Source organism: Theropithecus gelada, chromosome 12 (genome assembly GCF_003255815.1).
Source record: "Theropithecus gelada isolate Dixy chromosome 12, Tgel_1.0, whole genome shotgun sequence".
In the NCBI taxonomy this organism is placed as follows: Eukaryota; Metazoa; Chordata; class Mammalia; order Primates; family Cercopithecidae; genus Theropithecus; species Theropithecus gelada.
The window spans coordinates 47,351,525-47,379,118 of NC_037680.1; the positions used below are offsets into that span (position 1 = coordinate 47,351,525).

Genomic DNA, 27,594 nt, shown 5'->3' on the forward strand with positions numbered 1-27,594 from the left:
CCAATGTGGCCCTTATCCAAATATGGTTGGAACCAAACTTTCTCAGGGTAGTCTGAAGGCAAAAAGATAAGGCTGCACTAGCCAACACCAAGCTGAGTATCACTAATCTAAAAATCCAAAGTGCTCCAATTGGAAACTTTTTGAGTACTGACATAACACTCAAAGGAAATGCTCATTGGAGCACTTTGGATTTTGGATTTTTGGATTAGAGATTCTCAACCAGTAATGTTCCAAAATCCAAAATCCAAAACACTTCTGGTCTCAAGCATTTCAGATAAGGGATATTCCATGTGTATGATAAAAAATGATCCCTCCATCATGAACCACTTATTTACAAGAACTCAGAATTGGCCGGGTGTGGTGGCTCACACCTGTAATCCCAACACTTTCGGAAGCCGAGATGGGCAGATTGCTTGAGGCCAGGGGTTTGAGACAAGCCTGGCCAACACAGCAAAACCCCGTCTCTACTAAATATATGAAAATCATCTGGGCATGGTGGCGCATGCCTGTAATCCTAGCTTCTTGGGAAGCTGAGACACAAGAACTGCTTCAACCTGGGAGGTGGAGGTTGCAGCAAGTTGAAATTGCTCCACTGCACTCCAGCCTGGGCAACAGAGCGAGACTCTATCGGAAGGAAGGAAGGAAAGTGGGGGAGGGGAGGGGAGGGGAGGAAAGGAAGGAAAGGAAGGACTCAGAATTAATGTTAATGGAACTCAGAACACACATAAAACTAAGTACTAGATACTTCTTCTGGAAGAATAGATTACTTGTGGTTTTTTAGCCTGTAGACATTTGCTTCTGTTGGACTTCGCTTTTCTGCTGCCTCTGATGTTTCAAAATACCAACCTGCCTGCAGCAGATTCTTACTCCAATTGAGGCTGACTTGACAATAATCTCCCACGTGTTCCCTCCATCATGTTATATTATTTATATTAGCTTTGGCAACATCCTTGAGATTTTATTCTTTGCCTTCTGTTGGAGCATATTCTCCAACTAAAAGAGTAAAACAACTGGCACCAGGAAAAATGGGGCAATCATTCTCACATTTTTTTCAGTCCCAAACCAGGTGGGCCCTATACCTCACCCCCACACCCCCCACCAACTGCTGCTAAAGAAATAACATGAGATTTTACCATCACCCTGGGAATTAGGAAAAAAAAGAAAAAAGACCCACAGATTTTGATGAGACACAAATAGTAACCACAGAGGTAACTTATTAACTGATTCTGAAAAAGAAAAGGCTTTGAAGCTATTCATTACACACATTCAATTCAAATCAATAAACAGTACTCAACCATGTTCCCAATACTCAACCAGGAACTGGGGATCTAAAGATGAAAACACATGATCGGCTGGGCGTGTTGGCTCACACCTATAATCCCAGCACTTTGGCAGACTGAGGTGGGAGAATCATGTGAGCCCAGGAGTTCGAAATAAGCCTGGCAGCATAGTGAGACATTGTCTATGCAAAATATCAAAAAAATTAGCTGGGTGTGGTAGCGCGTGCCTGTAGTCTTAGCTACTCGGAAGACTGAGGTAGGGATGATTTTGAGCCCAGGAGGTGGAGGCTACAGTGAGCTGTGATCACACTCCTGCATTGCAGCCTGGGAGACAGAGTGAAGCCCATCTCACAAGAAAGAAAGGAAAAAAGGAAGGAAGCAAGGAAGGAAGGAAGGAAGGAAGGAAGGAAGGAAAAAGAAAAAAGAAAAACATATGATCCTTGCTTTGAATGAATGGACCATAAATGGTAGAAGACAGACCTGTGACGATGACAGTGATGTTACAGAAATGAAGGAACTAACTGTTTCATGGCGAGGAGAGAGTCACGCTGACCTTAAGGATAAATAAGTAAGATTTGAGATGGGACTTAAAGGATTGGGATTTTTTCGAAGTTAGGATTTTTGTAAGTGGAAAATATAAGGAAAGGCATTTCAGAAGTAGAGAATAGCATGAATAAAATCAAGAAGGTAAGAAAGTAAATGGCTTGTGTGGAGAATAGCAAGCAGCCACTCATGAGGCTGAAACATACACTACAGCTCTAAGGAAGGCTAGACTTCCCCACGGACCACCAATAATCCACAGCCTGGGTTCTACAAGCCATGGCTACCATCAGACATATGGGAGACAACTGGTCCAAAAATTTTGACGACTGAACATGGCAACAGCTTCCATCATAAAGAGGGTTATAATTGCCAAGCAGAACGAGAACATTATAATTAGATCTAGTTCTTACATTTATTCTCTTTTTTTTTTTTTTTTTTTTTTGAGACGGAGTCTCGCTCTGTCGCCCAGGCTGGAGTGCAGTGGCCGGATCTCAGCTCACTGCAAGCTCCACCTCCTGGGTTTACGCCATTCTCCTGCCTCAGCCTCCCAAGTAGCTGGGACTACAGGCGCCCGCCACCTCGCCCGGCTAAGTTTTTGTATTTTTTAGTAGAGACGGGGTTTCACCGTGTCAGCCAGGATGGTCTCGATCTCCTGACCTCGTGATCCGCCCGTCTCGACCTCCCAAAGTGCTGGGATTACAGGCTTGAGCCACCGCGCCTGGCCACATTTATTCTCTTGCACTAAATTTATTAAATTGTTGAATGAGCTGCTAGGCACTCTGGTAAATATCAAGAACATAAAGACAGCTCCACTGCAGACCCTGTCCTTGAGGAGCCTAATAACTGGAGATTTCATTTATGGATTTATGGATTTATTAGGCCTTCTAAAAACCTGCTATTCACTTGTTGATAGCAAAGAAAATTATTTTTAAATTTTAAATAATATTTTCTTATTACAGAAGTACTTCATGAACATCAAAGAATATGCAACCAGCCAAAACAAAAAATAAAACATCTCTGTCACCACCCAGAGATCACCACTGTAACCCTTGGTTCATATTCTCCTCCCACATCTTCATATGCATACATACGTATTAATCTGTATTTTGAGGACATGTTTTTCATATTGTCTACAGACACATCCCATCTTGTAACCAGCTTTTTAAAAAGACAATAATTTCCACGTTTCCATGTGAATAACTACTCTTCTAATACTCAGTACATATTCAAATTTCTCCAAATGAACCAAAAATGTTCTTTACGCTTATTTCTCCAAGTTGGCCCCCAACTCAAGCCCTTACAGTGTGTCTCTTGGTTATATTCTTCGTGTTCCTTTTAATCTGGCATAGGCCCTTTCATAGGACTCTGACTCAATAAAGAGAACTGGCCAGCTGTCCTGAAGGAAAGCCCACTTCCTGTATTTGCCTGATTCCCTGTGGTGTCATTTTACTTGCTCCTCAATTCCCCTTACATTCTGTAAACATCAAACTCAAGATGCCATAGAGGCAAGTTAACCACCTTGGGCTAGAATACATCATGGGTGATAGCACATACTTTACATTGCATCACATAGGAATCCACATAATACCTGGTTGACGCACCACTAGTCCAACTGACCACAAGGCAACTGGGAGTTTCAGAGGGAGTACATGTAAGGGGCAAAAGCAGCAAAGGAATACGACAACGGAATAAGCATGAATACGACCTGGCTACCTGAAGGAGGTGGGACGGGGAACCGAACAGCATCAGGTGGTGGAATGCCAGGGAAATCCAACAGTGCTTCCCACGCTGGCATCGCTCTGATTGTGACCAATCCTCTAATCTTATTCTCACAATTACGGAGGCAGAAAAAAAAAAAAAAAAAAAAAAAACCCCAAACCAAAAAAGAAGTTGGTAGGTGACTCTGTGAGACTACTGTTTTATAAAGGGAGCGTTTCCTTTTATAAAATTTAGCTGAGCAGATGCAGTATGCTCTGCTCATACTGTGCAGTGGCCCCACAGGGGGCCACTATTCCCCTCAGCTGTATAGTCTGGGAAAATACCTGTACACCCGGAAAACAGAGAGCTTGCTGTGTGTTGAGTTCGCTCCTGTTTATCAGCAGCTCTTTCCCCGCCTCTGGCCACCAGGGGGACCTGCAACCTGTTCTTTCAGGCGAGCGGGAACGCGTCTGCATAAATCTGGCCCAATCCAGGGCCCCGTAGCAAGGCGCCAAAGCAGGGGGAAGCGCATATCTGTTCTCTCGCGAGCACGACGCGGCACCTCCCAGCCCTTCTTCGGCCCTCCCTCTCCACCCTCCCGGCCCGCGCGCGCTCGGGCCCCTTCCAGTGGCTCGCGGCAGGTGGCGCTGTCTGCGGCGTCGCAGCGGCCCGGGCCGCAGCGGAGACGATCTCCCGGCGGGCTGTGCGGCCCGGCTCTCCGGCGGCAGCGAGTGCCACGTCCCAAGTGCTACGCGGAGGAGCAGAGCGGGCGGTGCGCGGGGGGCGGGAGCAGCGCGGATCCCGGCTCGGCCACACAGATCGCCCGCCGCCATGGGCTCCTCGCAGAGCGTCGAGATCCCAGGCGGGGGCACCGAAGGCTACCACGTTCTACGGGTAAGGGCTCCGACGGCGGCCGCGGAGCTGCAGGCTGGAGGTGGGGCCGGCCGCGGGGAGGCGGAGGCCCCCATGGGCTCCTTCACGGGGCAGCCAGGCCCGATCCCGCGAAGGAGAGGCTGTCGCGGGCGCTGCCTTGGCCGAGGCTGGTTCCGGAGGCCGCTGGCATCCCGCCTCCGCGGAGCGCCCTGTGCACGGGGTCCGCGGCTGTGGGAAGACGGGCTGGAGCTGGAGGCAGCTGCCGGCGACTCGGCCGGGGGGCGGCCCTGGGAAGCGGGGACAACCTTGCTCTTTTTCCGCACGGCCTTCTCTCTCTTCCACCCACCATCGTTTTTGGCTTCCAAAGTTAGGAAGGGCGCGGAGGGAACGTTTCCAAAGTAGTGACTGTGAAGGCAGTCTGCGCTTTCCTAGGAGAGGGATCCTGACCCGCAGTCCGGAGGCGGGGCCTGCGGCGGCAGGTGTTAAATCACCTCGGCGCCGGCTGAGTGACTTGAAAGGCCAGCGGGGAAGGAGACGGAGATCGAAATGACCTGGAAGTAGGTTCGACGGACTTAAACAGACTTGATTTCGACAAGACTTCTCCTTTCCCGTGCCACTCCTGACCCTCCCAAACCTCCTTCCCAAGATTTCCTGGAGTGGGAACTTCCGTTCTGTTCCGACTGCTGAGGGTGTGGTTTAGATTAAGGTTTAGATCCACAGAGGTAAAGAGGTAGTGCAGAGGAATGTTTTTTTAAAAAATCTGAGTATATAAGGAAAACAACCCTAGCTTAACTTCCAGGAGGCAGAGAAACATAATACCTCAAAAGGCGTCAGCTAAGCCCCTACCTATGAACGGCCTGGGCCTGGGTGGTACAAAGCATGTGGTCTTTTCCTCATGGAACCGGGCAACTTTAGAAGTAGCGTTGATGGTTGTGTGCTGTGACACCTGTGTGAGTGTTAACGTGAAGAACTGTCAACAGAGTGGCCGCAGCGTGTAGCGCCATTTAAGGGTGTAATAGTGTCACTCAATATTAGCTCCTCACAGGCAAGAACGTTTTCACTGAAAGTAAGAGAATGCACTTCCTGGTGCTACCTTCATTTCCTGCCCTGGGTCCCATGTTTTAGGTGAGACAACATTCTTAAATTGCCCAGCTGTCTAGGTGATAGGGCTGAGACAGATCATCTTTCTGATCTTCAGGATTATCGTATCTATTGCCTTTCCATTACACTAAAAATCCCTCCTCTAGCCATACTCTTGGTAGTAAAGGGTGATTTTTTTCCCCCAGAAAGGAAAAGGGAGCCTATAAATAAACCATATTATCTTCCTATCCCCGTCAGCTAACCAAACCCCCAAGAGCCATACTGAGAGAGGAAATGGAAGGAGAATTGTCAGTTCCCAAATGTGAGGTGAAAGCTGTGCTTTTCTTTGTGTTATCTGATCTGATTTTGAGTTCTCTACCCTGCGGTGTTACCCAGTATTACCAGCTGTTTCTCACAGTGTCCGATTGTGATCATGAATCCTTGGGGATTCGTGATGTTTTTTATAATACATGCACTCAAGGAAACTCAGTAAAACACATGAATGTTAATAAGCAAAAAAAAACTCGAGTGTTTGAAAGAAAGCCATACACATCAAAAGGATTCCAACTTAATGATTACATTACAACATAAAACAAGTTTGTATTTTCTTTATGTAAGTGCAGTCAAATCAGCGTTCATACATATTCAGTAGTGTAGATGTGTTATTAATCTATAAATCTGGTTTTTACAAACACTAGGGACAACCTTAGTTACCAATCTGCATCTGGAGCATTAATGTTGCACATGATGAAATAATTCTTATTTAGTTAGACTTTTATTAAAGAGAGCTTTAAAATAGTAATGATCTAGTTTAGGAGAATTTTGTGTCTGCGTTCCTAAGACCCTCTGCCCCTGATTCTGTAATTGGTTTCCTTATCTTTGTTTTTAGAGGGAAAAGTGCTGTGTTAAATCTTAACATACAAAAAGTCTTCCTTTCATATTCTGTTCCACACTTACAAACTCTGAGATAGGGGATATCTGAGGACATACTTTCTGGAGCAAGTATTCACACCAGTGTGGAGACATGGAAAATAGCATTTTCATTCTTTCTCATGCTTTCTTCTGGGAGAGATTTCGAGGTGATGGAAGGGTCATTGACATGTAGTGTGTCACCAGTGTAATAACAGGTTTTTATCTTCTGAGCCATTTGCTGCAGACTGGGCAGCATTTAGGTGTTCTTAGAGAAGCAAGTGACTGCAAGTGGAATTACTTCTATAGAAAATGCAGTGCCTAGACCGTACCTACTATTGTATGGAACTGCTCTTTTTAAATATTTTTTTCTATTTTGTCAGAGATGAGGTCTCCCAAAGGAACTGCTCTCTTTAAGTGGTGCCTAACTAACCTACATGCAATCCTGTTGCGATGGGATTTCAGTTTAGTACTTACTTTGAAAAAGTTAATTTCTAATACTCAATAGTCATTGTTTTCTTCTTTATTCTTCTAACATTGTCTTTCTCAAACTTTGAAACTCATGCCATCTTTTTGTTGTTGTTTTGAGACGGAGTTTCACTCTTGTTGCCCAGGCTGGAGTGCAATGGCGCAATCTCGGCTCACTGCAACCTCCCTAGTTCTCCTGCCTCGGGTCTCCCAAGTAGCTGGGATTACAGGCACCTGCCATCACGTCCAGCTAATTTTTGTATTTTTAGTAGAGTTGGGGTTTCACCATGTTGGCCAGGCTGTTCTCGAACTCCTGACCTCAAGTGATCCACCTGCCTCCACCTCCCAAAGTGCTGGGATTACAGGTGTGAGCCACCACGCCCGACCTCATGCCCTAACACAGAAATCTCACTCTGGCTCCTTTCTCACTCATTCTGGAAACAATGTGTAAAAAGAGAACAGTAGGTTTATTTAGTGTTGTTTTCTATATATAAAGTTGTAATTGTGAAACCTGAAGAGTCTGACCCTGCCCCTAAAATTGATCTCTCCTTTTTTTTTTTTGAGACAGAGTCTGGCTCTGTTGCCAAGGCTGGAGTGCAGTGGCACAATCTCGGCTCACTGCAACCTCCGCCTCCCAAGTCCAAGCAATTCTCCTGCCTCGGTCTCTCTAGTGGCTGGGATTACAGGTGCCCTTGGCACCATGCCCGGCTAATTTTTGTATTTTTAGTAGAGACGGGCTTTCACCATATTGATCAGGCTGGTGTCGAATTGCTGACCTCAGCTGATCCATAGGCCTCGGCCTCCCAAAGTGCTGGAATTATAGGCGTGAACCACTGTGCCCAGCCCAAAATTAATCTTTTCTAATAAAAGGCCCAGAAGTTGTTTAATAAATATTCTTTAAAATTGCTTTCAAATGTAGGAATCAGGATATCTCCGTTTATTAAAACCATGGAATACAATGTATATAAACCTTGGGATACTTTTAGGAATTACATCATTGAACATAAACTTTTTCTAATATTAATAGGCCTTGAACAAATTAGTAGTTTCATGTTGTTTATATACACTTTTTTTTTTTTTTTGAGACAGAGTCTTGCTCTGTCACCCAGGCTGAAATGCAGTGGCACAATCTCAGCTCATTGCAACCTCCACCACTCCAGTTCAAGCGATTCTCCTGCCTCAGCCTCCCAAGTAGCTGGGATTACAGGCGCCCACCACTACCCCCAACTAATTTTTGTATTTTTAGTAGAGATGGGGTTTCACCCTGTTGGCCACGCTGGTCTAGAACTTCAGACCTCAAATCATCTGCCCAACTCAGCCTCCCAAAGTGTGGGGATTACAGGCGGGAGCCACTGCACCCGCAACCCCCCACCTTTTTTTTTTTTTTTGAGACAGGGTCTCACTCTAGGCTGGAATTTAGTAGCACAGTCTCCACTCACTGCAGCCTCCACCTCCGAGGCTCAAGTAATCCTCCCCCATCTCAGCCTCCCCAGTAGCTGTGACTACAGGCACACACCACCATGCCCAGCTAATTTTTTGTATTTTCGGTAGAGATGGGGTTTTGCCATGTTGCCCAGGCTGCTCTCGAACTCCTGAGTTCAAGCAATCCACCCACCTCAGCCTCACAAAGTGCTGGGATTATAGGCGTGAGACACCGCGCCCGGCCTTATATGCTTTCATACTTATGTGATGAGGTGTGTTTTAATGCCTGTACTATCATCCTCAGGATTCTCACTGGGGGAAATCTGCTGTTAGTAGTTAATTATGGTTTCAGTAAGTAGTAGAGTGTACAACACTGATTCTTCTGCCTTCTGGGTCAGATACTAGCAGGGGTTTTTAATAATTCCTCTACAAATTTTATAAAAATTGAGCTTAGAATAACCATTAACATCAGTGTGTTCATTTTGCTTACTTTAATATTCTACTGAAAGGATTATATATATAGATTGATTCACTAATAAAATATCAATGTAAACTAGGAAATACAAAGTTTGATATGTGCTTTAGAAACTGTGACTTTTTTTTTTTCTTTCTTTTTTTGAAACAGGGTCTCTCTCTGTAGGATCTCACTCTCGCTATGGCTGGAGTGCTGTGGTGTGGTCATGGCCCATGGCAACCTTGAACTCCTGGGCTCAAGTAATCCTTTCATCTCAGCCTCCTGAGTAGCTTACAGGCATATGCTGCCATGCCTAGCCAACTTTTAAATTTTTTTGTAGAGCGATCTTTCTGTGTTGCCCAGACTGGTCTTGAACTCCTGGGCTCAAGCGATCCTCTCGTATTGGCTTCTCAAAGTGTTGGTATTACAGGTATGAGCCACCACACCTGGTCCTAAGTAGTTACTTTGAGAGACTGTACATTTCCCTGTTGGCATTGCAAATAAATTTACTGTAGCATGAAGATAATTATTCTGGGGTTTTGTTCTCTCTCTTTTTTAAGCACCAATGAGAGATGGCTCAAGCACATTGTCAGAAATAAGGAAGCTTGAGCCAGGCACAGTGGTGTACATCTGTAATCCCAGCTACTCCAATCGGGAGACTGAGGTGAGGTGGGGGCCCAAGAGTTTAAGACCACCCTGAAAAACATAGTGAAATCCGGTCTCAATAAAAGCAAAATTGTCACTTGACCCAAAACTTTGAGGCTGCAGCGAGCTATCCTCATGCCACTGCACTCCAGCCTGGGTAACAGAGCAGCGTCTCTAAAATTACTTAATTTGTTAATTTTTTTAAAAAAATTTAAGGCTGGGTGTGGTGGCTCATGCCTGTAATCCCAGCACTTTGGGAGGCTGAGGTGGATGGATCACCTGAGGTCAGGAGTTCAAGACCAGTCTGGCCAACATGGTGAAACCCCCTCTCTACTAAAAATACAAAACTTAGACAGGTGTGTTGGCGCATTCCTGTAGTCCCAGCTACTTGGGAGGCTGAGGCAGGAGAATCGCTTGAACGCTGGAGGTGGAGGTTGCAGTGAGCTGAGATGGTACCACTGAACTCCAGCCTGGGCGACAGAGTGAGACTCCATCCCCCCAGAAAAAAAAAAAAAAAAATAGAGACCCGGTTTTGCTCTGTTGCCCAGGCTGGAGTGCAGTGTCAACAGTCGCAGCTCACTGTGGCCTCGACTTCACAGGCTCAAGCAATTCTCCCTCCCTGGTCTTCCAAGTAGTTGGGACTACAGGTGCGTACCACCACATCTGGCTGATTTTTTTTGAAGGGACAAGGTCTCAAACTCCTGGGCTCAAATGATCCTCTTGCTTTAGCCTCCCAAAGTGCTGGGACTATAGCTGTGAGCCACATCCTTGCCCTAATTAGTTAATTAAAAGTAAAATCCAGGCTTTGTGGCATGTGCCTGTAGTCCCAGGACTCAGGAAGCTGAGGTGGGAGGATTGCTTGAGCTCAGGAGTTCAAGAGTAGCCTTAGCAAAATATTGAGAGCTTGAGAAAGAAAAAGAAAGAAAGAGAGAGGGAAGGAGTGAAGGGAAAGAGGGAATGAAGGGAGGGAGGGAAACAAAGGAGGAAGCACCTGGTACAGTGACTCTCATCTGTAATCCCCACACTTTGGGAGGCTGAGGCAGCGGATTGCTTGAAGCCAGGAGTTCGAGATCAGCCTGGACAGTAAAGTGAGACCCTGTCTCTAAAAAAACATAAAGACAGAAGGAAAGAATTTTGTTATCTTTGTGGACATGAGTACATTGAGAAACTATCATAGTCAACCACCAGAGACCACCTTTGGGAACTGGATTCTAGTGCCAGCTCTGTCACTTCATTCTATTTCCTTGAGCAACCCTTTGAAATGCTTTGAAAAGCTTCAGTCTTTGTATCTGAAAAGTGTGGATAATAGCAGAGCCACTTCCACCTTTTCCACTGAAAAACACGTTAGATACTGTGTATGAAAATAAAACAATTGAGCATTATTAAATCTCTTTCTTAACACTACCTCCTTGATTATCCTGTGGATTAAATGAGATATTTCATGTAAAGCACTTAACTTAGAATGTGGAATATAATAAGGATTCAAATGTTTGGTGATGCCTTTATTACTAGCATTTGCATTATTGTGTAGAACCAGTATTGTGGCAATACTAGCTAAAATATACTACTGTAGTTGTCAACATTTTTAGTATTTTTATTTAATTAAGCAACCGTTACTTTTTGTTTGTGTACCTAACCTGTACTTTGCTGCTGTTTAAAACATAAGTTTGAGGTCAAATCTGACCCATTAATTTTAGTCATCTAGGCACACACACAAATGGTGCCTGTTAATTTCCTCCTATCCTCATTTTTAAGGAAATTATTTTTTAATTTTAAACGGGGAGTGCCAGTATCCTTTTCATTGCATTGCTACAGTGTTACTAGACACATTAATTAAAATGGCTGAAAGAGTCTGTGTAATTAAAATGATCTTGCTATATTTGATTTTTTTTCATTGTAGAACCTATAGATAGCTTAGCAACAGTTAGACTTATTTCGTGGTGGGTCATTCAGGCTTACAGATTACCTCCTTAGCCTCCTCATTTTTGCAAGTGGCCGGGCGCGGTGGCTCAAGCCTGTAATCCCAGCACTTTGGGAGGCCGAGACGGGCGGATCACGAGGTCAGGAGATCAAGACCATCCTGGCTAACACAGTGAAACCCCGTCTCTACTAAAAATACAAAAACTTAGCCGGGCGATGTGGCAGGCGCCTGTAGTCCCAGCTACTCGGGAGGCTGAGGCAGGAGAATGGCATGAACCTGGGAGGCGGAGCTTGCAGTGAGCTGAGATCCGGCCACTGCACTCCAGCCTGGGTGACAGAGCGAGACTCCGTCTCAAAAAAAAAAAAAAAAAAGAAAAGAAGTGCAGACCTGTAATCCCAGCACTTTGGGAGGCCGAGGTGGTGATCACCTGAGGTCAGGAATTTGAGTCCAGCCTGGCCTACATGGTGAAACCTCGTCTCTGCTAAGAAATACAGAAACTTAGCCAGGCATGTTGGTGGGTGCTGTAATCCCAGCTACTTGGGAGGCTGAGGCAGGAGAATCACTTGAACCCAGGAGGCAGAGGTTGCTGTGAGCTGAGATTGCGCCACTGCACTCCATCCTGGGCAACAAGAGGGAAACTCCATCTCAAAAAAAGAAAAGAAGCACAGAGAAGTTAATCTGATTTGCCCAAGGTCACACAGCAAGTTTTCTTTCCCTAGGAAACAAATCCCTAAGTTATTTGAAGAATATAAAATGCGTTAAGAAGTTGTCAGAGTTTTTGCTTCTTTTAGAGCAGAGTTCAATTTCTTCTAATGTTATTTTTCTAATGTACAGATCTTTTCTGGAAAACCATTATGCAATAATGAGTTTTTATTTCCTTTTAGTTGCCATTACAATTTTATTTTAAACTGCTTGCATGTTAAAAATTATGTTAGGGTTAGTGTCAGGAGAACATGCACTTTGCTTTGTTTGTGAAGAACGTGGGAAGACAATGTTTTAGCAGGTGAGGCTTGAACTCTCCCAGTCTACTGCAGAGTTATTTACCACACATTTGTGTCAAGACCCAAATAAGGAAACTTACCCATTTGCAGACATAGAAAACAGTACTCTCTCCTTATCCACAGTTTGACTTTCTGTGGTTTCAGTTACCTTTGGTTAACTGAGGTCCAAAAACATCAGATGGAAAATTCCAGAAATAAACAGCTCATAAGTGGTAGATTGCTCTATTATTAGTTATTGTTGTTAATCTCTTACTGTGCCTAGCTTATAAATTAAAGTTTATCATAAGTATTTGCATATGGAAATAGTATATGAAAATATATAGTACAGTATATGTAGGGTTTGGTACTCTGCAGTTTCAAGCATCCATGGGGGGTTCTGGAACATATCCCCTGCTTATAACAGGGACTACTGTAGTTCCCTCACCCTTCCCTACTAAAAAAATGCCTATTATAACTCCGGAGGATTTAGGATTTCTTTTTATTATATCATATTCCCAGATCTTTTCCCATCATTTTGAACACCTGCGCACACATATAGTGCATGAGGATTTATGTTTATAGTTGAGGTGGGTCATCATTTAAGTATTGCTTGGATTGAATTTGTTTTCTAGTCTTGTTTAACATCTCTATTGTTTTTAAAAGCGGTACAGGAGGGAGGGTGTTAGAGGAGATGATGGTATAGATAGTCACTCAGTGGAGCTTATCTACATTTTGTGTGTGGAAAAGGAATATATGCTGCAGTAAAAAAAAAAGGAGACAGTTATACATTCTAGTAAGCCGATTTTATGATAACATTTTCATTGTTAGAAAACTTAAGGAAGATAATTTACATATCAGCCAGAAACGTGAATAAGTGTGTCTTTGTATATCATCTAGTGAAATATGTAGTCTGGTGATATCCTGTATGCTGCAAGTTGCCTTGTGGTTTCCTTTCTTTGTTACTTTAAGGTAGAAGGTCTGTATACCTCAGCTGAGAGTATGTAAGTCAATAGACCAATGCAGTTGGGAGAATGCCGCCTGACACCCAAGTCCACCCAAACACTTCTTCCCTCTTACTCTGCCATTCCTCCCTCCCCCAAGTGAAGAATTGAGAGAAAGAGGTTAATGTGAAATGATCCAAACCTAGCATAAGTAGTAGTATTTGAACACTCTTAATCCTGGAAGAAGAGATGGATGCTTCACTGGAAAGCAATAGTTAGGTCTGTGTGGTAAAAGAAAAGTTTAGGCTAAATCTGGTAAAACTTTTAATGATCTGGGATCAGAAGTGGAGGGAAAAGTCAAGAAGTTAATTGCCTTTTTTTTTTTTTTAACCGGGAACTTGATGGAGCAAAAGTGTTAATGGTATCTTGTAGGACAGCTTTTCCTAACTTTATTTTTATTGTAGCTCAAAGCAAAAAATGTATTTTCCATTGCAACCAGTACATACTACATTTCATGAAGAATATAGGCCTTTATTATATCATGAATTTTTGACAAATTTTCTATTATGATACTGTGTTTTGATACTTGTCTTTTGTGACACACTAAATTGATTTCAGAACCTACTGAAATCATCCACTGTAGTTGAATGACACCACTTTAGGGATTATTTCTATAAAGTTGGTGATTAAAAAATCCAGCTTCTAATCATTGATGCAAATTTCTTTTTATGTAATGAAGATGCCCCTTTACTGTGCAGTTTCATCATAAACTTCTCATTTTTGCTTGTTGAGGGTAAAAACTGTCTAACAAATGTCATCTTGTTTATTGCAGCTGTTTTTCTAGAGTGTTAGGAGAGAAGCATTTCTTTCACACTGCTGTGATTTTTATTTTGTAAGCTAACCTCAGAAGTTTGAACCTTACAACTGCCAGTTAGTGTGTTCATAATTTCTTCTACCTGTCCATGTTTTGGTAATATATCTTTTTTAATTATTATTTTGTAAGCATAATTGCTCTTTAGTATTTTCAGCTGCTTTATTATGTTTCTTAATTGAGCAAAGTAAATCATGTGGCCCTAAGAAGAATTGGAAAAAAGGGCATTGGAAAAAAGGCAACCTCAATATACTTGTTTTGATACAGGGAGCATCTCTTAAGACTTTATATTAAAAGAGTACACACAAGTGTATAGCTTTGTGAATTTTCACAAACAACACACTTACTGTAACCAGCCTCTTATCCCTTTCCAGTGACATCCTGCACAACCCCCACCTCCACAGGATGAATACTATCCTGATTTCTAACAGCATAGGTTAGTTTGGGCTGTTGTTCTTTGTATAAGGGGAACCACGTGCTACGTACTCATTTGTGTCTGGCTTCTTTTGCTCAGATATTGCTTGTGAAATTTATTCATGTGTATTATTGTAGACCTTTCATGTCATTAATGTATTTGGTGCCATTGAGATAATATGCCAATATTTATTAACCTGTTGATGGGCATTTTTGTAGTTTTCAGTTTGGGACTTTTATAAATAGTAGTACTATGAACAGTATAGTGTATTTCTTTTAGAGAACATATGTATACCCATTTCTGTTGGGTATATACTTAAGGCTGGAATATACGGTCAAAAGGTGTGCATATTTTCAATATTAATAGATATTGCCAAGTCATTTACTAGTTTGCATTCTAACCAGCAGTAATTGAGGTTTCTAAATGTCCTACATCCTCACTCACACTTAATATTTTTCATCTTTTTAATTTCGGTCATTCTGATAGGTGTGTAGTAGCATTGTGGTTTTAATTTGCATTTCCTTGATGACCATTGAAGTTGAGCACATTTTCATATTTCTTTATTACTTCAGTATCCTATTTTGTTTAGTGTTTGCTAAAATCTTTCCCCCATTTCTCTATTGGGTTGTCTTTTTTCTGTTTTAAGCAACTTTATTGTGATAAAAGCTACATACCAGAAAGTTCAGACTTTTGAAGTATACAATTTGGTGGCTTTTTAATATGTTCGTAGAGTTGTACAACCATCACCACTGCCTAATTCCAGAAACTGTTTATTACTCCGGAAAGAAACCCATATGTATTAGTAGCCATTCCCCCATTCTTCCACCCACAACCCCTCATAACAACTAATCTGCTTTCTGTCTCTATGGATTTGTCTATTATGACATTTCATATTAATGGAATCAAACAATATGTAGTCTTCTGTGACTAACTTCTCTCACTTAGTGTTAATGTTTTCAAGATTTTTCCATGTCATAGCGTGCATTACTACTTCATCCTTTCTTATGGATATACCACATCTTGTTTATCCATTTATCAGTTGGGGGACATTTGGGCTGTTTCTACGTTAGGGATATTATGAATAATGCTGCTATGAAATTTGTGTACAGGTTTTTGCATGGAGATATATTTTCATTTTGCTTGGTTGTCTGTATACCTGGAGTGGAATTGCTGGATCATTTGATAACTTTGTGTGTAACATTTTGAGGATCTGCCAAACTGTTTTTCACAGCGGCTACACCATTCCCACCAGCAAATGTATGAGTGTTCCATTTTTTCCACATCCTTGCCAATGCTTGTTACTTTCTTTTCAATTGTAGTCATTCCAGTGGAAAAGAAATTGTATCTTGTGGTTTTATCGTCCATCTTTCTTAATGCTTTACAGCAGTTCAAGATTTGTTCTGGATACAGATTCTTTGTTGGATATGTATTATATCTTTTTACTTTCTTAATTATACCTTTTGATGAGCAGAAGTTCTTAGTGTAGTTCACTTTATCAATTTATTTTAGTTTATGGTTAGTGCATTTTGTGTCCAGTTTATTAGGAAGCCTTGCAAACTTGAAGGTCTCAAAGATATTCTCTTCCGTTTTTCTCTACAGGGTTTATTGTTTTACCCTTGACCTTTAGATCTACCATCCATCTGGAATTGATTTGTGGGAGGCAACATTTGAAAAAATGGTTTGTCTCTCTTTCCTGCTAACATTTTTACAAGTCTTATTTTTTCTTTTTAAGAGTAAAAGGTATTTAATATGGTTGCAAAAATAATGATGTGTCCAGGAATTGGTTAGCTATAAAGATTTACCCTCAGATGGTGATTGCAGAGTTAGGAGGATGAGCTTAAGATTTCTTGGCCTTCTATCATAGGCTTGAGACTTAGCTAGGCATTTCATAAACTTAACTCATCGAATCTTTACGACATTCTTGTGAAGTAGATGGCGTTATCCCTTACTTGCAAATGAGAAAATTGAGGCCCAGAGTGGTAAATAAACTTTACCAAGCTCACACAGCTCATAAGTGGGCAAAATCATGGCTTAAAACCAACTCAGTCTGTCTCTAAAAGTCTATTATTTTTTCACTGTATATAATCTTATAAAATCTTATTTATTTGTGAGATGGGGTCTTGCTCTGTCGCCCAGGCTGGAGTGCAGTGGCGTGATCATGACTCACTGTAGTCTCGACCTCCTGGGCTCGAGCAATACTCCTGCCTTAGCTTCCTGAGTAGCTGGTACTACAGGCATGTGCCACTAGGCCTGGCTAATTTTTTAAAAAATGCTTGTAGAGACAGTCTCACTTTGTTGCCCAAGCTGGTTTTGAACTCCTAGCCTCAGGAGATCCTCTTACCTCTGCCTCCCAAAGTGCTGGGATAACAAGTGTGAGCCGCCGTGCCTGGCCTTAATTATTAAATTTACAAATTTAACCTGTTCATCGTAAATTGCTTTGATATTTGGCCCAGTAATAAATGTTAAATGGTCTGTGGAGCCAAGTATATATAGACTTTTAGTTAAGATGACTTGAAGAAAGCAGAAGATAAATTAATAATCAGGAGCTCTCATAGGGGATAGAAAGTATTGAAGTGGTAATCTGATGCTTGAGAGATTAGGTGCCAGGAGATTCTTGTCAGTGGATAACACTGCAAGAGAAACTTGTGTCAGTGTTTGGTTTGCTATGTTGTAGATCATATTTTCCATGCTACAAAATATAGGAAATTTCCTTTAGGTATATTAGGGTCAAAGAGAGCATTTTTCTAGGGCACCCTCTGCTGACTTCCTAGCAGTAATTAAGATACCTACCTGACGTAATTGTACAGATACTAATGATGTAAATAAATTAAGGAAAGAAGTTAATTTCAAGGACCATTAGAAACAAAGGAAATCGATGTTAGTAACAAATGAAATAGAAAAATAGAGCTAGGGAAAGGATCAAGTTTATTTTAGAATTCAAAGTTAGCTATTGAATCCTTTTTTTTTTTTTTTTTTTTTTTTGAGACGGAGTCTTGCTCTGTGCCCCAGGCTGGAGTGCAGTGGCGCAATCTCGGCTCACTGCAAGCTCCGCCCCCCGGGTTCACGCCATTCTCCTGCCTCAGCCTCCCAAGTAGCTGGGACTACAGGCGCCCGCCACCACGCCCGGCTAGTTTTTTGTATTTTTTTAGTAGAGACGGGGTTTCACGGTGTTAGCCAGGATGGTCTCGATCTCCTGACCTTGTGATCCACACGCCTCGGCCTCCCAAAGTGCTGGGATTACAGGCTTGAGCCACAGCGCCCGGCCAAATCCTTTTTGAATTATAGGAAAAATACTTCTGATATTGGAAAATTACCATTTCAGACAAATAGTTTAAGCTTTATACTGTAAAGTTTATACTTTAAACTTTATAAGGGTGGCCTGATAAGAATCAGCATGTAGGGTCAGCTTTCTAAATGAGTGATTACGTTATAAAAGTTCTGTCTTTGGCCCTTTATAACTAAAAGGTAAACTTCTGGCAGTTTTAGTGGCAAAGTCTGAAATTGATCAGTGACCTAGTTGGGTTCTAGATAAAATGCTATTAATAGTTCTTTGGAAACATTCAGATTCAGAGAATTAGATGATTAGATGTGGACTTTATTAGATGAGAAACTCCACTCTGAGGAGGCGCCTAAGGATCTGTGCTGTTCATCCCCTTTCACACCTGAGGTCTTTCACATCTAATTGATAACCAACTAATAGGCATTTCACATCTAGTTAATCTGACTTTGTCCCAAATAGCTGTGACTTGACCTCACTTTTCTTGTGACTCCAGGCAGCCACTTCTTTACCTTTCAGAGTTGCCATTTGAGAAGAAATATGCTATTTTGAGCCCTAGCCATTTTATTTGATAACATGTAGAATATGAAATAACTCCCATAGAAAACTGAGTATACAGCAACTAAAAACTGGGTATGGTGACTTGCTTTGGGATCCTAGTGCTTTGGGAGGCTGAGATGGGAGGATCGCTTGAGACTAGGAGTTTGAGACCTGCCTTGGCAACATAGCAAGACCCCCAGCTCTACAAAAAGTTAAAAAATTAGCTGAGCATGGTGGTGCACTAGAAAAAATTTAAAAATTAGCTGGGCATGGTGGTGCACACATGTAGTCCCAGCTACTTGGGAGGCCAGGAGTAAGCTATGAATGCACCAGTGCACTACAGCCTGAGCGACAGAGTGGGACCCTGTCTCAAAAAAAAGAAAAAGAAACTGAAGACATTTAATAAATACCTTTGATATTTAACTTATTTAATTTACAAAAATGATTTGGTCCCAAATTTGCAGGAAAACATAAAAACATGATCAAACAGTTTTAGGGAGTTAGACATTGAACTGTCTATATAGGGCAATTATTCTTTACTGTAACAAAAGAAGAATATCAAGTTTTACTTCTTCTGAGACAATACTATAATTTGGCTTAAAATAATAAAAGGTAACAACATTAAGAGGTAATGAACAATTCTGATTGACACTGGTATTAGAGGGATGTATTTTAGGAACAATCTGGGTTCCATTTTGAAAGTATTAAAATGACTTGTTACTATATAAATAGCTGTAGCTTTGTGTATGGTTGAATGTATCTGTCATTTGCTGGTGTTATTTGCAAAACTGACTATAGAACTATTTGGACTATTATAGAAAATCAACCTATATAAATATCAGTGCAAACTTTTGTTCTTGTGGAGTAGGGTTTTTTTTTTTTTTTTTTCCTATTTTGTTTTGTTTTGAGACAGGGTTTCACCCTGTCGCCTATGCCGGAGTGCAGTGGTGCAACCTAGACTCACTCATCACAGCCTCAGCCTCCTGGGTGCAAGTGATCCTCCCAGCTCAGCCTTCCAGGTAGCTGGGACTACAGAAGCACACCCTGATACCTGGCTAATTTTTTTGTAGAAACAGGGGTCTCCCTATATTACTCAGGCTGGTCTCAAACTCCTGGACTCCAATCCTCCTGCCTCGGCCTCCCAAAGTGCTGGGATTATAGGCATGAGCCACTGCGCCTGGCCATGGAATAGTTTTGACAGCACTTAATAATATCAAGCAGAATAAAAATTCCTTAGACAGGAAAATATTTTGGAAAAAAAATGCAGAATGGATTATATTTGTTTTTTGCTTTTTTGTCATGTTTCTGTTACTAGCTACTAACATTTTACTACTGTACATTTTGAAAATTTGACAGTCCATTATCAAATATGGGATGATAAACATTTGAGTTGTTGAGAAGCTAGGTAATCTTTTTCATTCTATAAACTTATGAATTATATTAAAAGTAATCTCACTCTTTCATTTAAAGGCCAATAAATGTAGCTCTACTCCTTCTTTCTAGCCTTCTGTTGGACTAATAGTTTCAGGATGGACTTTTGGCCGTGTGCAGTGGCTCACACCTGTAATCCCAACACATTGGGAGGCCGAGGCGGGCAGATCATTTGAGGCCAGGAGTTTGAGATCAACCTGGCCAACATGGTGAAACCCTGCCTCTACCAAAAAAAAAAAAAAAAAATTAGGCTGGTGTGGTGGTGCCCACCTGTAATCCCAGCTACTTGGGAAGCTGAGGCACAAGAATCGCTTGAACCCGGGAGGTGGAGGTTGCAATGAGCCGAGATTGTGCCACTGCACTCCAGCCTGGGCAGCAGAGTAAGACTCATGTCTCAAAAAATAAAAATAAAAAAGATGGATTTTTGAGTTTCACTTCCACCATTAGGCAGCTACGGAATCATAAGCAAGACACGGTATTTTTTTTTTTAACCTATCAAATGAAAGAATTGCACAAAATCCATGGTTTTTAAACCTTCTTGGAGTCATGGAGAAATCCTTTGAGAATCTAATGAAAGCCAGCAATATTTACACCCTGAAAACTGCTTATCCATATAAAAGATTGTGTGTAATTTCAGGAGCTGTAGTATTCTCTGAAGCCATCCACAGACCTCAATTTAAGATCCCTGGATTAGAGGATTTCTGGGTTAATCCTAGTTTTCAAAGTCTATAATTCTCTATTTCTGTCCACTACCCTGTCGTCTAGCTACACATGCTATGATCCCCATTCTTCAGACTCCTGCTTCAGGTGTTTGCTCATATTGTTTTGTCCATTTTCAGATGTCCTTCCTACCCCCTTGACTATCTTTACCTTTGAATGTTCTACCCTCTTTTTAAACCACAATTCATTGTCACTTTTTATGTCTGAAGCTTCTTCTTTCCCTTAGAACCTTACACCAAATAGCCCTTAGCCTGTTTGGTCTTACATTATAGTGATTAGAGGGCTGTGTATGCATTGCCCCTTCCTCTTCTCACCTATTCCTCAACAGATTATAAATGTCTTGACATAGGTGACTATGTGCCTATATTCACTTTGTAACTGAGTGGTGCCTTGCTACTAGTAGTCAAGGAATAATTGCTTGAATTTGTCGCTTAATTGTAGTGACTGTCTGCTGTGTCCCCTAATTGCTGAGAGGATTAGCCCCTTTCTCCCCAAAAAAAGGAGAAAGTGGTATGGAAATAGAACCACAGAGGGAAAACCTCGTATAGAAGATGAACTAGGCCCGGTGCAGTGGCTCACGCCTGTAATCCCAGCACTTTGGGAGGTTGAGGCATGTGGATCGCTGGAGCCCAGGAGTTCAAAACCAGCCTGGGCAATAAGGCGAAACCCTGTCTCTACAAAAAATACAAAAATTAGTCGGACATGGTGGTGTGCGCCTATAGTCATCCCAGGTACTCGGGAGGCTGAGGCACGAGAATCGCTTGAATCGGGAGGCAGAGGTTGCAGTGAACCGAGATTGTGCCACTGCACTCCAGCCTGGGCAACACAGGTAGAGTCTATCTCAAAGAAATAAAATAAAAATATAAATAGAAGATGAACTTAAAGAAAGGGTAGAGTTTAGGGAGCTGGACAGGCATTATTGGGGAGAGATGAAGAGAAATGAGAGAAGTAGCGTATACTATATTTCATTATTAATGAAATTGGTCTATTTTTACTGAAAAGAGATACTTGGCTTACAATTTTCACCTAAGCTTTACATTTTTTATTTTTGTTGTTTTTGTTTCCGCAGGTACAAGAAAATTCCCCAGGACACAGAGCTGGATTGGAGCCTTTCTTTGATTTTATTGTTTCTATTAATGGTTCAAGATTAGTAAGTTCAACTTTTTGTAGTTTTCTCTATAGTATTTGTAATATCTCAAAAATGGAATTTTTTAGATGATCTGAGATGGGTGTTTATTAGTTACAATCATTCTGTATGGTATGATGCCAGTTTATAGAAATAATCATGTATTAAAAACATTGAAATATCTAGAATATTATACCTTATGCTCCACTGATTATCTTAGGGAAGTCTCCAGAATCAGTGGAGTCTTTTATATGTTAAATATTTAATTTTCATAAGCAGAAAGAAATAAGATGTAAAAGATTGCTTTTTAAAGGTGTCAGACTTCTGTTGGTTATTGACAAACGAATTAGTAGAAAGATTCATTCTCTCATCTCATTCTCTCAAATTGTCAGTTCTCTTGGTGCTAAGTTTCACAATATACAAATAATGTTATTAGAACCAGACAGAGAGACATGCTCCAAAGTACAAAATTAAAACCACTTTTTATACCTTTTTTAGAGTTTACCCATAATAAAGTTCTAAGATAAGGAAATTACATAATCTCAGCAAATTCTTAGGACAGTAGCCACTTGGTTTAATTTTTCATAACAGTCTGAAGTTTTTGTTCATTACTTATAACATCTCTGACATACAAATAAAGGCCGGATGTTGGCCTTTATTTATATGTCATCTGGCCTTTATTTATGAAATGAAATACTTAATATACTGTTTCTACTTTCTAAATAAAGTATGTAGTTAGAAATAGAGTCCAAAATTAAACGTTAACCCCAGTAAATGTTTTAGATTTTTATAATCAAAGTTATCACAACTTCGTTAGTAATGTGACTTTTTATGGCATATTTTGTTTTTACACATTGAAGCCCTAGATCATTCTAAGTAATGTTGGGTTGCAAATTCCATAATCCATAGTGAGCTATTAGAAAAAAGTCAGTTTCAAGTTGTTGCTAACATAAGAGTTGTTCTTAATTTCGTGACATTCCTTTTACATAGAGGAAAATTTAAATGTTGGTGAAACCTTTGTTGAATGTTTTATTTATGTTGATTATTAATATTACTCTTTAAGGGCCATAGGATGCTTAAGCTAACATTAAATTTTTATTTACTAAGGAATGTGATTTCTATATGTTCACAGAATAAAGACAATGACACTCTTAAGGATCTGCTGAAAGCAAACGTTGAAAAGCCTGTAAAAATGCTTATCTATAGCAGCAAAACGTTGGAGCTGCGAGAGACCTCAGTCACACCAAGTAACCTGTGGGGCGGCCAGGGCTTATTGGGAGTGAGCATTCGTTTCTGCAGCTTTGATGGGGCAAATGAAAATGTTTGGCATGTGTTGGTAGGTATCAACTGTGAACTGTTACTGGAGGTTCGTGAAGCAGTGTGGAAAGATGTTTTAACAATGGTTGTTTCTGGCTTAATAAGATTATAAGGATATTATTATTAGGCAGTTTTTACCAAAAATCAGCATTCATTGCTTTTTAAATGTGGAACAATTTTTTTTTAAGTTGAGGAAGAGAAGGAAATGTAGAAGTTCAAGAACTTTTTCTAATGATTTATTCATTATGAGATGTGTTAGAGTAGATAGCTACAAAAATATTTTAAATATTAAATATTATGTAATTTTTTTGCTCAGAAGTTTAAAATATATTTTGTAGTTTCTGACATATGACACATCTCTAGCAAGATAGAAGTATACAGATTTAAAAAATCAATATAATTAAAAATTGTGGGCCGGGCGCGGTGGCTCAAGCCTGTAATCCCAGCACTTTGGGAGGCCGAGACGGGCGGATCACGAGGTCAGGAGATCGAGACCATCCTGGCTAATACGGTGAAACCCCGTCTCTACTAAAAATACAAAAAACTAGCCGGGCGAGGTGGCGGGCGCCTGTAGTCCCAGCTACTCGGGAGGCTGAGGCAGGAGAATGGCGTAAACCCGGGAGGCGGAGCTTGCAGTGAGCTGAGATCCGGCCACTGCATTCCAGCCTGGGTGACAGAGCGAGACTCCGTCTCAAAAAAAAAAAAAAAAAAAAAAAAATTGTGACTAAACCTTGGAAGATTATATATGCTAATTTTAGGGTATGTGTTTGTGTCATTCTAGGAAGTGGAATCAAATTCTCCTGCAGCACTGGCAGGTCTTAGACCACACAGTGATTATATCATTGGAGCAGATACAGTCATGAATGAGGTAATTCGTGTGTTTATTCATAGTGAAAACTATATAAAATTTTCTCATCGATGCTTGAGTTGGGAAAGATATTTGCATGCTTTGCATTTAGAGTTAAAATTTCAGTCTTTGCCGATCAAGAATAACTTATGCCTCAGGGTGTTAAATGGAACATCTGGTAGGTGTCTTATTAGGTATAGCTGTGAGGGAAAACACATACTGTGCGGCAATTGCACAGATTTTGTGTGTAGTATACAGAAATCTCTGCATACCTCAAGTCTAAATCAAATTCTCATTTTCAATTGTTCATTGATTTCATTTGCTCTTCCCCTTTTTGTTCAGTGACAGCATTCGCGCAGCTATAGTAGATCCTTTTCCTTGTCTGTTAGCTAGCAGAAGTATACATTGCTAAATCAAAAATGAGAGAAAAGGCTGGGCACAGTGGCTCATGCTTGTCATCTCAGCACTTTGGGAGCCTGAGATGGGAGAATTACTTGAGCTCAGGAGTTCGAGACCAGTCTGGGACCTTGTAGTGAGACCTTGTCTCTACAACAAATACAAAAATTAACCAGGCATGGTGGTGCATGCCTGTAGTCCCAGCTACCTGGGAGGCTGAGGTGGAAGGATCACTTGAGCCTGAGAGGTTGAGGCTGCAGTGAGCCAAAATCATGACACTGCATTCTAGCCCAGGCAACAGTTAGAGAGACCCTGTCTCCAAAAAAAAAAAAAAGAGTGAGAAATAAGGTGCCCAGACAACCAGGTCTCAATAATGGGAAGTAAAAGCAGAATATGTAGAACTTGGGTATAAAAGAATTGTACTAAGAGTGCCAACTAGATCTTAAGGAACTGGCCATAAAGCCTTGTATGTAGTAAGTAGGCTTTGCTTGAATTAATATATTGAATTAAACCTGCTTGGTGTATTGGTTTTAAGAAGTGATTTTTATGTCTAGGGCAGGGCCCAGAATCCATATTTTTTTCTTAGGTTTCTCAGGTGATTCTGATAGTAGCCAGGTTTGAGACACACTGTTCCAAAGTACAGTAACATGAAACATTTTCCTCCTGTGACACTTTTGCAGTCTGAAGATCTATTCAGCCTTATTGAAACACATGAAGCAAAACCATTGAAACTTTATGTGTACAACACAGACACTGATAACTGTCGAGAAGTGATTATTACACCAAATTCTGCATGGGGTGGAGAAGGCAGGTAAGGTCATTTTTTAGACTAAGTTATGACTGCTTAAACATACCAGTCAGATATGTTGTAAACATTATTTTTATTTTGAAAGAAGTTATTGGTTTATTGTAAGACTCCTCTTAAAAAAGGGAAGAGCTAGTCTAGAATATTGAAATCAATTTTTTTAAAGTACATATCTAAGGAACATAGTATACATACTATAGTCCTTTTCTTTACTGACCTAAGAGCTAACAGCATTTCTTTTTTAATTTGAGAAATTATTGAACATAAGCCATAATTGTAGAAAAGCCTAGAATTTGGAAACTTTCCACATGTTTTCAAAAGTTCTAATCCCATGCTGGGAAAAGGATAACTTAGTTGCTGCAGGCAGGAAAAGCCTCCATTTGCTCACAGTATCTTTACGGACACTACCTGAGATTCTCCAGCTGAATGTTTTGCCACAAGTATTCTAACTTGTTGCAGTTTGAGAAAAGTAAGATAGATGTGTCATCCAAGAGTCTGGCCTATCTGGGGCAGTACTTGATCAAATTATCATTGTCCATTGCCCAGGTTTGTAAATGCCCAGAAATATGATCTACTCGAGGCATTCAAAATTTATTCATTAGAAGAGGCACTTCCTCATATAAACTAAATTTGCAGAGAAGCTGCTGTATTTATTTGAATAGCAAATTTTCAGTTTGCAGTAGAAAAATACCCCCTCTCCAGTTAGAAGAATACTCAAGTCAGATTAGTACCACAGGAGTGCCTGGTAAGCATGGAATCAACTGGAGGAAGAGATTCTGTGGACAGTGAAGACCAACGGCAAAGAACATCACATATTCTTTCATTTTTAATTATGTTAACTAAATTTGGCTACATTCTTTGGAAGACATTTTTTTCTTTTGATGTGTTTAATACTGTCAATTGGCCATTGCATTAGCTAGGCCCATACAGAACATTTTCCTCAGTCTGCCTCTGACCTTGCATCTGGTCTTTTTGTGCCTCTTTAATTCCTTCCTCAGAGGCTGACCACATTTCATTTATTAAATCTTATTTCTCTTAATTTCATTCTTAGGCTATCTTTACGTTTGGCCAAGGTCTTGCTGTTGCCTCAAGTGCATTGTCTATTACCACTTAATTACTTTGATCAATAAGCACCTTGTTTTCAAATGTAGCTACCGCTGAAAGGCCATAATTGGTTAATATAAATTATTTAATCTAAATAATATAAATTATTTCTCTAAATCTATGTGAGATCCAGTCTAGTGAGAATTGCAGGGTTTTGTTTGTTTGGAGACAGGATCTTGCTGTCTCCGCTGGAGCACAATCATAATTCACTGCAGCCTTTAACTCCTGGGCTCAAGCTGTCCTCCTGCCTCAGCTTCCTGAGTACCTGGGACTACAGGTGTACACACTGTACTCGTTTAATGTAGAAACTCTTTTTTAGAGATGGGGCCTTGCTTTGTTTGCCAGGCTAGTCTTGAACTCCTCACTTCAAGCAATCTTCCCACCTTGGCCTCCCAAAGTCCTGGGATTACAGGTGTGAGCCTCCATGCCTGGCTGAATTGCAGTTTTGATTGTGAGAGAAGAAGGAACAAATAACCATAAGATGAAGCATCATTGTGCACATCAGACTGGTTAAAGAGGAGCTAGGCCTGGCATGGTGGCTCACGCCTGTAATGCTACCGCTTTGGGAGGCTGAGGCAGGTGGATCACTTGAACTCAGGAGTTCAGTACCAGCCTGGGCAACCTGATGAACCCTTGTCTCTACAAAAAATACAAAAATTAGCCGGACGTGGTGGTACGCGCCTGTAGTCCCAGCTACTCAGGAAGCTGAGGTGGGAGGATTGCTTGAGCCCAGGAGGCAGAGATTGCAGTGAGCCAAGATCATGCCACTGCACTACAGCCTGGGCAACAGAATAATAAATTGTCTCGTAAATAAATAATTAATTAAAAAGAGCTGCAGTTGGCCACTGCCTGCTCACCCAGCTTTTGGTGGCAGTGGAGACAATAGATGGTGTGGCAGGAGAAAGGCACAGAGATATTCATGCATGGCCTACTCCGAAAGTGTCAAGTTGTTTGGGAAATAAAAGCCATCATGATGGAAACATAAGTCGGAACCTGATTGTAGAGAGCCTTAAATACCACGGTCCGGACTTCTGATATATTTTGAGCAGTTGAGGCTGTGATAATTGTATCAGTAGGGGGTTTTGGGTTCAAATGGTAAAAACCAGCTGTCACCATCATAAGCAGGTAACATACTTATTGATATGGATTAGCTCATATAATCAAGGAAACAGCTTAAGAACCAGATGTAGAAAGGACAGGACTCAGAAAACCTCTAGGGATTTAGATAGGAAGAAGTATTTGGCAATGTCATCAGCATTCATTCTACTAAAGCCATTTTTGTTTTTTCTCTGACTCCCAAGGTTTGCAGCCATGGGCAAGAGAAATTGGCCTGGCTTTGACCATGAGCCATGCCCTTGGTTTGGGCAGGGCAGACACTCTGATTGACAGTCCTACCAGCACTGCACACAACAGCAGAGAAGTAATTCCCCAAAGGGAGGAAAGAGAAAGGAATGTTGAGAAGACATCAGACTAGAAAGAAGCAATGTGATCACATCTTACTAGAAAAATGCCTCTGGTGGCAGTGGGAGGA

The 27,594-nt window shown here is 41.1% G+C and overlaps 1 protein-coding gene across 5 annotated transcripts in view; it reads left to right on the forward strand.

Moving 5' to 3' along the window:
• Positions 1-3,033: 3,033 nt before the first annotated feature.
• Positions 3,034-27,594, forward strand: part of GORASP2 (golgi reassembly stacking protein 2) — a 38,568-nt gene continuing 14,007 nt past the window's right edge. The window contains exons 1-6 of one of the 5 annotated variants that reach the window (XM_025403865.1): positions 4,339-4,415; positions 9,288-9,391; positions 21,538-21,618; positions 22,727-22,930; positions 23,693-23,779; positions 24,835-24,965. In XM_025403865.1, the coding sequence (XP_025259650.1) occupies positions 9,293-9,391; positions 21,538-21,618; positions 22,727-22,930; positions 23,693-23,779; positions 24,835-24,965 (602 nt within the window). In that variant the 5' untranslated portion in view covers positions 4,339-4,415; positions 9,288-9,292. Of the gene's footprint in view, positions 4,416-9,287; positions 9,392-21,537; positions 21,623-22,701; positions 22,931-23,692; positions 23,780-24,834; positions 24,966-27,594 lie in introns of all 5 variants that reach the window. The other 4 variants (XM_025403866.1, XM_025403869.1, XM_025403867.1 and 1 more) reach the window with 4 other exon arrangements.